The sequence below is a fragment of the Gavialis gangeticus genome, unplaced genomic scaffold, assembly GCF_001723915.1.
Source record: "Gavialis gangeticus isolate Ggan-Ray unplaced genomic scaffold, GavGan_comp1, whole genome shotgun sequence".
NCBI lineage: Eukaryota > Metazoa > Chordata > Crocodylia > Gavialidae > Gavialis > Gavialis gangeticus.
In genome coordinates, this window is record NW_017729031.1 from 90656323 (window position 1) to 90669345 (window position 13023).

Here is a 13023-nt window from a genome sequence, read left to right on the forward strand (position 1 = left end):
TTAAATTACATGTCTGGCCCTATTCTACTTTTTTTTTTGAGATGGGGGTATATGAAATGAATATATTCATTCCAGGTGAAGACATACAGTTGATTTGTGCAATGCTCTTATTTTTAGTGTTTTCTGTCCCCCTTTTTAATTTGTCCTTCCATTTTTTTTTTTTTTTTTGGCTATGGGTTCTCAGCAAGGAGTGATTTCCTCCCCTCTGTCTCATTAGGCTGTTCACAAATAACATCCCAGGTCTTTTGCGTGATTGTCAGTTTCGAATCAGAAATATTCGTAAATAGTTTAAATGGTTCCTCCAGTATGCATTGCATTGGAAGGATACATAACATTGTCTCAGCACTATTGTTAGCTGGATTTCAAGTCAGCAGTTAATGAGAGTTAGGAGGCAGCTCCACAAGCTAATTGAAATTGTGCATACCTAAAACATAGGTTACCTGATTATCCCAGTGCTTTTCTGGCTGCTGATTATGATGAAGTATGTATGCTTCCCTATGTCAACTGAGGAGATTCAGATCAGAGATTTAGGTCACTGACCCAAAGGCCTTCTTGGATTGCCTGAATTACCCTGTTCAAACCCAATATTTATACCTGTTCCCCTTAACAACATTTTCTGATTGGTCATAATCAAATTCTTTTTATATTGCTAAAGCCCTGGGAACCCTAAAGAACCAATTTGTCAATTAACTAAAATTTATATTGTGAAACCAGAGAGAGAGAATTTCTTATCTTTTCATTTTATGTTTTTTTTTTAACAACTGTTTTTAGTTTTCACAACTTATCCCAGAAACTTAACAAAGGTATATCTATTATAGCATAGACTTCAGCTGATACATCTGGTTACATCAGTCACCACGTATGCTAACATGCTTGTTCTAAAACTACAGCATGCTCTGTTTGGGTTATTTATCTTATGGCATTCTTGCAGATTGATTCCTGCTAGGTCTTTTGCTTAATTTAAACCATGGAGTCTACTACTTGTTTAGCTGTATCTGTTGATTACTTTACACATTCTGCTGAACATGCCAGTTGTAACATCTGCAAAGAAGTTTGCTTTGCTGTCATTCAAGAGCAGTTTGAATTCTTTTTTTTTTAAGTCACGTTCCTGACTAATTGCCAAGGCTGGTTCTGAAAATGGTGAAGACTGGCAGTTCTGTACATACACCTGAGAAATTAAAGTTCTTGACAGATTAAATTGACTCCAGTTGTTTTAGCCTGGACTGGCAAAAATAAAGGTGTCTGTCTACTGTATTAACATTTGAAGAGCAATCTAGAATTAGATATTTTGTTACTTGATTCATTGCAAGATACATATTGGTAGTATTCTTTACTTTCTTGATAACTCTTGATGTTTTTTACTGCCAAATTAGTTATTGAAACTGAATCAGTCTGTCCATTAGCTATGCAATCCAGAACACCTATTACGTTTTAGTAAATACTTTGATATTACTGGGTAAACACTGCATCACTGAAAAAAACAAAACAAAACTATCTTGCTAGTAGAGAATGATAGATATTGGGAAACTCCTCCCGAATAACATACGCCTTGCTGCAATTGCCAGTAATTTACATAGTTCAGTCAGTGGTCAGATAAATAGCCTTTTGTAAATTTATAATGTTGTTTATTTGTACTCAGGCAACTTTGAGGTGCATCCTCATTTAACAAACAGGTAGTGCTGTGGCCTGTTTAGTGCAGCAGTTTATTCTAAACATTTATTACATCTTTAACATCTTCCTACTGTAACCTCTGTCATTCTAGGAGTACTGGAAACTAATAGCACAACAGATCATGTTTCAGATGAAACAGCTTTTAGTGTATTCCATGAGAAAGCTGAACCAGGAGCTGCAATAAAACAGCAAGGTAAGAAAAAGAAAAAAACAGTTGTTCATTGCCTCACGATACCAAATTTAAGCCCATACTGTTAAATCAGAAGTGTCGAAAAAAAGGCCTGCAGCGCCGTCCAATCCAGCTCATGGGTCAATGCATCGACCCCATGCACTGGGCCAGTCCGCATTCTGCACGCAGATTGGACCCAGCACCACACAGCCTGCACTAAGCATAGGGAGTTATTCCGGGACGCGTGCTGCATGCAGTGCCCTGTCCATGCACTGGCATGGGGCTGGTCTGGATTAGGCCATGCTGGAGCCAGCACACAGGACTGGTCCAGCAGACATGGCATATAACATGTTCCCCATGCACCTGTTGCATGCAGCATGTGAGGCCATTTCATCTCCACAAACTGCATGCATTGGCCCTGGAGCTCACTGTGCACATAGCATGTTAGGTTGGCTTAGGATATGTGCTGACTATAGCATGCTGGCTGGATCCAGCGCTTCACAGCACAGAATCCACAGTGCTGGCTGCATGCACCGCACAGATTGATATCCTTTGTTGTCTGTAACACTGGGTCCAGCCGGTACACTATGGGCAGCAAATGCCTCCTGCCAGCCTTGCATGCTGCTTGCACAGAGAACCCTGGGGCCCATGTATGCTGCACACAGTCTGTGGGTTGGATCTGGTACCATGGGTGCTGCACAGGGGTTCCATCCCACTCTGACCCACAGACCATCTCAGGTACCCTTATCCAACCTATGGTTCTGAATGTGTTAAATGAATTTAGGGAGGTAAACCCTACTCACTTTTTTTTCTTATTTAGCTGCTCTGCTTCCCTATAATGTAATTGTGCCAGTCAAGTTTATTATTCTGAAATTGCACATTTCCTACAAAAACATTTACCCTGTATTGTTTCTTGTTGTCCTGTGAGGAAAATGGCTTTAAAATGATAAAGACACTAGGTAGCATGTGTGGTAGGATAAGTCATATCTGCTGCAAAGTTTTATTCCTGAATACTGTGACAATAGTTATTTATCCCTTGATGGACATCAAAGAATTAGTTTTATTTTTGGGTCTGTTTACATTAGATTTATTTCTTTAGGGAGCTAACCGATTACCATTTTGCTCCCTAAAAACTATGCTTTGTTGTTGGGAAACTGTGAAGAGGACAACTGAAAATATATTTGTGGAAGGGAATTGGACAATTTCAGGATACCATTTAAGTAACTGCATTTCCTCCTGCATATTTCTACATTATTGTAACCTGCTAACCCAGTACAAGATTTGAAAAGAAAATTCCATCCCCACATTCTTATTATTCTATTCCTTTAAACAGCTTAAGGACTTCCCAAGAGGTAAAGTATCAGGTAGTTACCATATTTTATGGCATTCTTGCAGATTATTTCTTGCCAGGTCTGGAGTTATAAGTAAATGTAGAAAAAAGACCTGAGATTAAAGCTAAAAACTGGACCTGTATTTTCTCCACATCTAAACACACAGTCTAGTGTGAGAGTTGAGGCCATGTATGGGGGAGATCAGAGGCTGGGTCTGTTACACCTGTGGCCTTAAATAAGGCCTGGTATCCTTGCTAGTCTAATGAGATGGCAGCTCACCAAGTCATTCTATACATTTTACACAGGTGGGAGAGCTTCCCAGGCCAATTCCTCTTAATCTGGTTGAGTGCAGGAAACAGTATTGTATATTGGATTCTAGGAGACATGAATTTCAATAATTTTATATGCTTTGCTTTAATTAGAATGTATATAAGAGCAGCACACAGAACTTTGCTAGTGGTTTGGAGCCAGATATTTAGCTGATATAAATAGGCTTAACTTCATTGTTTTCACAGTGTTTTCTTCTGTGATTAGTTCAGTACATAATATGACAGATCTGTACATCTTATTTCAGTGCAGACATTATAAGATGCCATCTAGAATTTTTAAATTCCAACTGCTGTGAAAACAATTAATGAATTAAACTAGTTGGTAATGCCAATAACTTATTGTTAAGTTGTACGCATATTTAGCAGCTATCAAGCTTCTCATTATATCCCGTATCTTCTCACAGATTTGTTTTCTTGTGTGTAAGTATAGACAGCAGTGTCTAATAAAAGAATCATTTAAATCTCCTTTGAAACACATTCTTTATTGGCTCAATTAAATCTCTTTGCAGAAATAAACCATAAAAATCATTGACAATAAGTTTAAATGGCATGTTCCACTGCACAAGCAGTTTCAAGGCTGTAGGCACATTTCCTTTGGATGCGTTTCCAGCACTGAAGTTTTTTGTGATTTTCTAGTCAGCCTAATAAAAGGTATCATCTCTGAACCAAGAGGTCTAGAGTTTTGCATTTCTTTCAGCACTGAATAAGGCATTTACAGAATATCACGTACTCACTTGCTCTCCTGTATGTTTTCCTTGGTTGTGTGTCAGCCAGCCAGTTTTTCTTTATTTCAAAAGGTTAAATCTTAACTATAATATCCACTGCTACTATAACTGCCATGAGAAAATTAAGTGGGCTCTTTCTTAATTACCTTCTATCAAGAACTAACAGCCCTTTTTCTTTTACGATATTTATTAGGAGCCCTCATTGGCTAGCTTATGGTAATAGGTTTTTAAATATAAAAGAATATTTTTCAGAGATACAGCAGAGAATTTGCATACTTATTTCCCCTGTGTTCATCCACTTTTCCTAACTAATATGCTTCAATTTTTTAGCCACTGCAGCAGGGAGAGAGGGGTCATTCTATTTCCTGTGGTCCGTACAACCATATAAAGCATAGTTCTGCACTAAAGTATGGCGATTCTGTAACATTTCTTATGACAAATATGTCTACTTCTGAATAGAGTTCCTTGATATGTTCTGCTTTTGCTGACAACAGTAACTTCTTTTCTTAAAGGTTTCACAGGTACTCAGCCTCTGGCCCATGGGTCAAATGCAGCCTGCAGAGCCTTGCTGTCCAGCCTCTGAGGCTCCCCCCGGGTTGGTAATTTGATGGCAGGGAAGCAATGGCTATTAACATGGCCACCTCTGCCGCCTCCTGCCAAATTCCCAAACCCCAACTCCCAGGTGGCTGGTCAGAGCTGGGCTGTGCCCCCTTTCCCCTGTGGGGCTGGGCCATGCTTCTGCCCTCCGCATCTAGATTGGGACATTGGGACTAGAGCCATGCCCCTACCCCCTCTTCCCCCACCCTGCCGACTGGGCCACACTCCCTTCCCTTCCCATGGGGCCAAGCCATGCCCCCTTCCCCTATAGGGCCAGATTAAGGCCAGGCTACCCACCTTCCACCTCTCCATGTGGCCAGAAGGTTCCCACTGCACTTGCCTCAGGTGCCAGCTTGGGATGACTGGCCAGATTTGACCTGCAGACAGATGGGGTACTTGCCCATCTTGCCAGCTTGGGGGGGGAACGTTTAAGCACCATTGTATTATACTATATTGGTAGCTAGACTTAAGTGAATGGTCCCAGGCCTCACTCACAGTATCTTTTTAGTGGATATCTTAGAGAAACCTTATCATGTGAGAAACATTAGCCCTGGCGGATGCTTAAATACTATTTTGTACAGTTGCTACAGTATATTTCAGTTTACCTGATAACTTTCATAGAAGTTGCCTTTCAGGCACAGTTAATGTAGTCTGCCTAAAATAAATAATCCAAGTGGAATTCAAAAGGGTCTGTGTTTTACAATTCCTCAAGTACCTTTGACAGTCCCACTCAGTGAGCTCCCAAACATTCACCTTTTCATCAGCCATTTATAGAAATTGAATTTATTTTTCTGTATAGCACACTTGGTTCTTACAGCACTTCCAAGGGATCATTGGTGTTTGTGGTTACTCTTAAATGTTTAACATCCTCTGATCATTCACTGATTTTTTTTTTCTGGTCTTTTGTCAGCGTACATGTAAACTATTAAATATTTTCTGAGGAGAGATGTCTCCTATGATTTGGTTGTTTGAAGCAGGAATGTAATGGGAGTTTCAGGCCTCCACTTCTCACTCGCAGTGTTTCTGTTCAGGTACTTTGTGATCAGGAAATCCATTTTAATCAGTCAGGTTTATTTTTCTTCCTTTGATTAAACATGTTTCATTTAATGGATTAAACACTATTTTGTAGGTCTCTTAATGATGGAGACCATGTTGTGATTCTCTCTTGGGAACACACTGCTACAAAGTTCTTAGTTCCTCTGAGAGTAACATATTTGCTGTAATTCTGTCTTAGTATATGCTGTATAATTAGGTCATTTTTAGGGACCTACCTAAATCACGGTTTTGTGGATTTTGCGAGAAACAGTGGTAGCCGTGATCACTGGGAAATCTGGCAATTGGCCTCGATGTCCCCTTAAAAAAAAAAAAAAAAAGCAATAGTGAGGTAGATTGAGTGAAAGTGCCCTCCACTTATCAACAGCAAAGGGAGGGGCTGCAACAAAATGCCAAAATCAGCTCTGTGCACTATGAGTGGGCAGCTAAAAATCTGTTGTCTTGCTGCAACTTAAGTAGATTCCTGGTCATTTTTAATAAGATTGGCATTACCTCTTACCTGTAAATTTATGGAGAGGGGGTGGGTTCTTTCAGGTGAATCTACCAGTGATACAGGTACTGTAAGGGTGATCCTGAATTATAAATGGCACACATCCACACACATATAATATGTACAGCAATGAAAAATGTATACCAATATTGGTAAATATTATTATTTAAATTCTACTACTAGTTTTTTTGTTTGTACTGTATAAACAACTTGCAGCTTGTAAAGAGACATGAAATGTAAGACATTTTTGTTTTCATATGTTTTATGCAGAACTTTATGGAAACAGTTTAGTTGGGAGACCAGAAAAAAAAATCCAGGAATTTAGTCTGTACATAGAGTTAAATGTTGTTTTGTTTGATAAACAGCTTACCAGTGCTGTTTATATTTTAGTTTAGTTTGAAAAATAAGCTAATACTTCAAAAACCTTTCTTTTCAAAGTACCACAGGTCCTTCTTTCACCTTCTGCTTTAATTAACTTTCCATCTTCCAGTTTGTTGTTACAAGTCTATAAAAGCACGGTTATTCCTGACCTCTTTTAAATTTGATGTATTTGTGAATTCTGTTCATGTTGAAGGTGACACACAAACCTTATTTCCCCAAATAGCACAGAATGGATTATTTCTCCAGTCACAAATGGTAAATGTACCTTTTTAAAAAAATTGAAATATCCCAGGTCATTTGTACTTTGTACAATGTACAATACATTATTCTGTAATGTCAAAGCTACCATTGCCCCTTGTTGCATTTGGAAACCCAGATGAGCTCAGCAACTGAATTTTATATGGCATGATATTCATCCTAACCCAGTAGAATATCGTTAAAACATTCTTTATAACTACTCCATGGAACGGACATAACCTTTACCAGACTACTTTGAGCCAGCTCTGTATTATAATAGAGCTCCTTGGTAGCTATTATGTCAAAGAAATAAATATTTTAAGATGTAGCAGCAGGGAGAAACTAGCTGATGACATAAGTACAGCTGTTTTTTTTTTTTTAAAGCTAAATCCATTTAGCAACCTGCACTTCAACTTAATTTTTGTTATTAGTTCTATAAAAAGTGTTCTGCAAAAGTTTTTAATGGGAAATGTGCTTATTATGAAGACAAGGAAAAACTGTGTGCTTGCTTCTCCTAAAGTCAAATGCGAACTGTGACATCAGAAAAATTAGCAACAGCTTTACAATGTGAGAAGTAAAACTGTGCCACTAAAAAATCACCTGCAACACATTTTATATATAAATTGAATAGTGTAGAGACAATCAATAGACTTCAAAATGCTTTGGTGCTGTGTTCAATCTGCGAAAATTAACTTTTTCTAAACTTACAATCTTACTCATCAATTGAAAAAAGAAAGGGGAAGTCAAACTAGCACAACCCAAAATGTTCAGGGTAAAAAGTAAATAAATCATTTAAGTAAACTCTATACAAATTTGACCCCAATCAGCAAGGTCTATAATCATGTGCTGGAATTTAAGTGTATGTGTAACTGCACTGACTGCAGAGATAGTACAGCTAAGATCAAGTACGACCAGCTACATGTCTTAGATTGCCTTAACATATTACACCAACTATGTACCTATGTCGCTGCCTTGTGCAGGTTCCCATATTATCTTACAACTCTACAAAGCCATGTAAATAATCATGATTTTTACTCGGAACCTTTAGCAAGGGCTTTCTTCAGAGTTACCAGGGCTAAATTTAATAGCAGTGGAAATCTGTCTTTGATAGGGCATTATTGAAAAATATTAAATAGGAAAAGCCATCTCTTCAATATTTGAAGCATTTGAGCTGGGTACTGAGAATATTGGGTAGTTTTTTGTCTCTCCCCTCCCCCCCTTATTTTTATATTTATCTATTCAAAATTATTCACAATAACACTGCTTTGAAGACTGAGGAGTTAACTGCATTTTGCTATATGATACAGTTAGCAAATATTTGAAAGCAAATTGTAATTTATTCTTTACCACCTTTGACTAAACTAGCTTTATGTTTTATATGTGGCAGAAAGGGGGGAATCTTGTTCTTATTTTAATTGACTAGTCTTTGTAACAAGTGACATTAACTATACTGAAGGTTTAATAGGAAAAGTGTAACTAGACAAAAATTGGAATGCTGTTAGATGCGAACTAGTACATTTAATTAAATAAAATGAAAAAAACTTATAATATAAAAAAGACCCTAAAAATCCTAATACTGTATTCACCCAAACCCAAGACAACTGAAGATTTTAAGATGATCCCCCCAAAAATAATTAGATGCTACACAAATAAAATTTATAATTTTGAAAATAATTTTCCATGTATGGAATCTAACTATTGGGAAGAGGTTGTCTTAAATTTTCCCCCCTCGTTGCTGTAGCAGGGCAAGCACTGGTGGAGCAGGGGGTGGGGGTAGGCAACAGAGCAGTCAGGTAGCCTGTTCATCCCCCGACCTTGTCCCCTGCCACTTGCCCCCTCACCTCCCTTCACCTCCCTGTATTCAAATCCATGATGAGGGGCTTTTTCCTCCCATGTTGGTTGGGGGTACCTCATTTTGGAGTTGAGTAAATACAGTATATGGAATATTGTCAGGTTTTTCCTTTACTTTCATTTTCACTCATATGTTTTGGATACATCTTAAATACAAAGTTAAGAAAAGTTCACCATATTATAAATGAATATCAAGAATTAAAAAGAATATAAAACTGTACTGGCCAATGCCCTTTTTGGATCGTAGTTTGATGTTTAAATATATTTTAAATAAATCAGAAAGAATTTGATAGGCTATTTAAAATGTATTTTGTAAGTAAGCTTATAGGACTTTTGTGTCTGATTTTTTTTTTTTTTTTAAAGAAAAGTATGTGTTGTAGTGAGTTAATAAAGTAGCACACCGAAGTGGTTTGCTTATAAAATGGGAAGTACTGCAATAAGAAAACAGATTTGCCTTTCTGACTTCTTTCTCAATATTGGTGTTCTTCTCATTTAATAGAAGGGGAAGCTGGGAATATTTCTTCTGAAAAGCCAGTGGTATCTGAGAATGGTGAAGTGTCTAATGATCTGCCACCTCATGCCACCCAAAGGTCTGTTTGTATCTCTTTCTCTTTTAATCTAACTAAAACAGATCTAAAATAGGCAATTAATTTGAAAATATGGTAGGACACTTTTAATAGTAAATTGCTGCTAATGACCTTAAACTGGCAGAATTGTGGATATTTTTAACTTTGTTTTCATCTAGATTTTAGCTTTTGAGTTTCATATTATCTCCTGGGTTAATAGTATGCTTTGGGTGAGTTTGGTGATATTTAAAATTTTGTAGTATAAGCTGAGTATAAAGTCACGAGGTACATAATATTAATGCATTTCCCAAATACCATCACAACTCTCCTGAATGATATGGAAAGTAAAGCCTTATTTTTTTTCAAATTTAGGTTAGCTTTTTAATTTTTTTTTTTTATATCCAGCTGGTACAGTTGTATCAGAAATCTCACTTTTAGAAGCCAAACTTCCCTTTTCATGTCACAAACGTATATTGTTAATGCTGAACTTGATGCAACATTGTACTTGAACTTTAAGATACATATGCTGCAACAAAATGCATTAGTCCAGGGGTTGTCAATGGTGGGTATGGATACCCCCGAAGGTACTTGAGAAGGCCCTAGGGGGTATGTGTGGATGGGGACAGAGTGCTGCCACGCACCATCCCCACTACTCCCTCCCCCTGCTCCGCATCTAGCCACCAGGGGTACACTGTTGAAAACCCCTGCATTATGCCCTCAGCTAGTGGTAAGATCTGTGTTATGTTGTTATATACCAAAAAGGATGCCTGGCAAAGGATATTGCTTTATATTGATTTATGCCTAGGGTGCCAAACTCAAGCTTGATCTGGACCATGAGGAGCCTTGCAGACTGGATCCAGACCCAGATCCAGTGGTGAGGCAAGAGGTGGAGTTCACTGCCATAGTTCCTGCGCTGCAGGGATTAACACACCTGTCTCTTGTCTCTTTGCCACCAACATGGATCCCCAGTGGAGCTCCCTATCCCCGAGATCTGTATGGGCCCCACCTTTGAAATTCTGGACATATCAGGAACCATATCAGCGAAATGATTTGGGTCTGCAGGCTGAATCTGTTCTGCGTACCATATCTTTGACACCCCTGACTTACACAGTGTGTTCTTTCTATCTGTTTATAGCCTGATCAAAATAGTAGCATTGTGCTATCAGGGCATAAGTTATTTTTCAAGGGAAATGCTTCTGGTTTTTAAAATAACCCTACTTATTTGTTTTCCTTGAAACTAGTAACTTTAGATGCATTAATTCATTTTACAACTCTGCCTTTTTGTTGTTTTAGAAGAATGCCCCGCCCAAGCAGTGCTAGACCAGCTCCACCTAGAATCAAACGACAAGAAAGTACAGAGATTTTACTTCCAGAGAGGTAAGGAAAATGTGTGCAAGATATTCTCATCCTGTCACATCATATTGCAAACAGTGCTAGAATACCAGAATTCATACATGCATGATTATGCAAGAGGTTGCAATGCTTGTTTTACTGTTTCTACAGAAACAATATAGCAGCAAGAAGTAAAATTCAGTGCTGATATCCTGAGGCTTTGGAGAACAGATAATGTCTGCATTTGCAAATTTTGGAACAGTAAATTATACAATGGTAATCTAAGCCAGCACCAGAAAAGACCTAGGAAGTATGCAGGGAAAATGGAAGATGGAAGCTGCCTTTTAAAACTGTTTCTAATTACCAAAATGGAACAAGTGTTGTTCCTGAGCTTTTTCTTAATGCATAAATGCACTTTGTTTGAAAGAAAAAAATTCATAATGCTTATGTGACAAAAATACAGGTCTGGCTAATAATCTTAATGCTGGTCTACCATGGAAAATGGCACAAAGTAGTGTTTGCTTCTCTTATTAGGGGGGTGGAATTTGTAGTCTCTCCTACCTTAGAAAACATTTGGTCAAGTTCTCAGTGTGTTTTAAATTTCCATTATATGTCTTTCAGAAGTGGCAGTGGCAAAACAGTCTCAAATGTGATCATAGACAAACAGAATTCTGATGATGACGACGATCAGTTTGTGGTGGAGGCAACCTCACAGCTACCTGAAATGCCAGAACTGGAAATGGTCTGTTAATGTCACAATATAGAGTATATTTGTTTAGTTTTGTCATTGTCTGTTCTTTTCTCATATGTCTTGTCTGAACACTTCTTATTTTAGATCCATTCATGATTCCTTATAACAAAAAGCTCTGTTGCTTTCTTTTTATATGTAGGAACCAGCAGTGGAGCTAGATGGAGAAGAGAAGCATGGTAAGTGTCTTTGCCTCATTTTCTTTCACCTGTAGCTTATAAGCTATACAGGACATAAAAAGAATCATGAATAAATTAGAGGAAATAACATAGCGTCTCTGTAGTATTTTGAACTTGTTTATAAATGAGTCTGTGGTTATACAGGACTGATTCATGTACAATTTGTTTAGCAAAACCAAACTTTTCTTACTGTAGCAGAACATACTTCCTGTGTACAAGGCAGATCATCTGTAGATCCATCATGTTGGCAGGAGTTAAAACACCACATACACTTTTTGAGTAAATTCAGTTAACTTACTGTGGCAGGTACATCTTGCTAACTCCTTTGAGATAAGAGCTGGATATCTCAGTCTTGTGCATCCATCTCTGAGCCCCTGTCTGAGAAGAGAGCCCTAACTGCCAGGCTGTAGGTGAGCCTGGGGTAGAGATATTGTCCATCCCTACTGGTGGAATCGTGCTTTTGCGCAGCAAAGAATACTAGATTCATTGTGCTAGAGAGAAGGAAAGCAAGCAAGAAGGATCATGACTTGATATTAGGGGTTGGAAACCTTTTGGAGCAGTGGGCCAGATGTCACTGAAGGCTGCTGCTTCTCTCCACAATGCTCGGACCACCTGCTGCTGTCATTGTGACCTCTGATCTTTGTCCCCAGCAGCAGCACTGACTGATCAAAGCTACTTTTGGAAAAGTGGTTCTAGAAGTTGACATACTCATTACTTAAACCAAACATCAATGCCTCAGATTTGAATCCATTTTTACTTTGTTAGGCAAGATTTAGGCAAACATCTTCCTTAAATACAGCCAAAATGTACTGGTAAGCAAAGGCTTAGAGATCAAGTTATTGCTACATATGGTTTGTACAATACTTAAATTATCCTGAATGGGACGTGCTTTAAAAATGCAAGAGATTATGTTTATTAACCTGAATCTGGATTTGTAGAGAATGCTGCCTTTAAAAATTACATTAAGGTTTGTATTGATTAAAAGTAATTTAAAGTAAAGCCACTTAAACTTTTTATCTCTATCATACAAATGAGATATGCCATTTTACCACAATACAGTTGATGTTAGTCTATGATTCATTTTCATTGACTGGAATTAAGTAATCTGCATTTAATTTATTTTTTCTAATTATGTAGAACAGTGTTTGTGTTAAGCAGCACTGACAAAAATATTGCTCTCCAACAGGTGGGCTTGTAAAACGAATCTTAGAAACAAAGAAAGATTATGAGACGTCCCAAAAATCACTGAATTCTTCAGAAAAGGTAACAAGATAGATAGACTTAGATAATGGGTTCTAAGGAACTGTGAATGTCAAGTATTTTAGTAGTTATCTCTCCGGTGTTTAATGCATACATTTCCCCCC

The 13023-nt window shown here is 37.9% G+C and overlaps 1 protein-coding gene across 3 annotated transcripts in view; it reads left to right on the forward strand.

The window, feature by feature from the left end:
• Positions 1-13023, forward strand: part of TRAF3IP1 (TRAF3 interacting protein 1) — a 76084-nt gene that overhangs the window by 38071 nt on the left and 24990 nt on the right. For 2 of the 3 annotated variants that reach the window (XM_019523367.1, XM_019523369.1), the window contains 6 exons: positions 1763-1864; positions 9334-9424; positions 10694-10777; positions 11354-11474; positions 11623-11659; positions 12846-12922. In XM_019523367.1, coding sequence (XP_019378912.1) covers positions 1763-1864; positions 9334-9424; positions 10694-10777; positions 11354-11474; positions 11623-11659; positions 12846-12922 — 512 coding nt within the window. The remainder of the gene's footprint in view (positions 1-1762; positions 1865-9333; positions 9425-10693; positions 10778-11353; positions 11475-11622; positions 11660-12845; positions 12923-13023) is intronic. The other variant, XM_019523368.1, reaches the window with a different exon arrangement.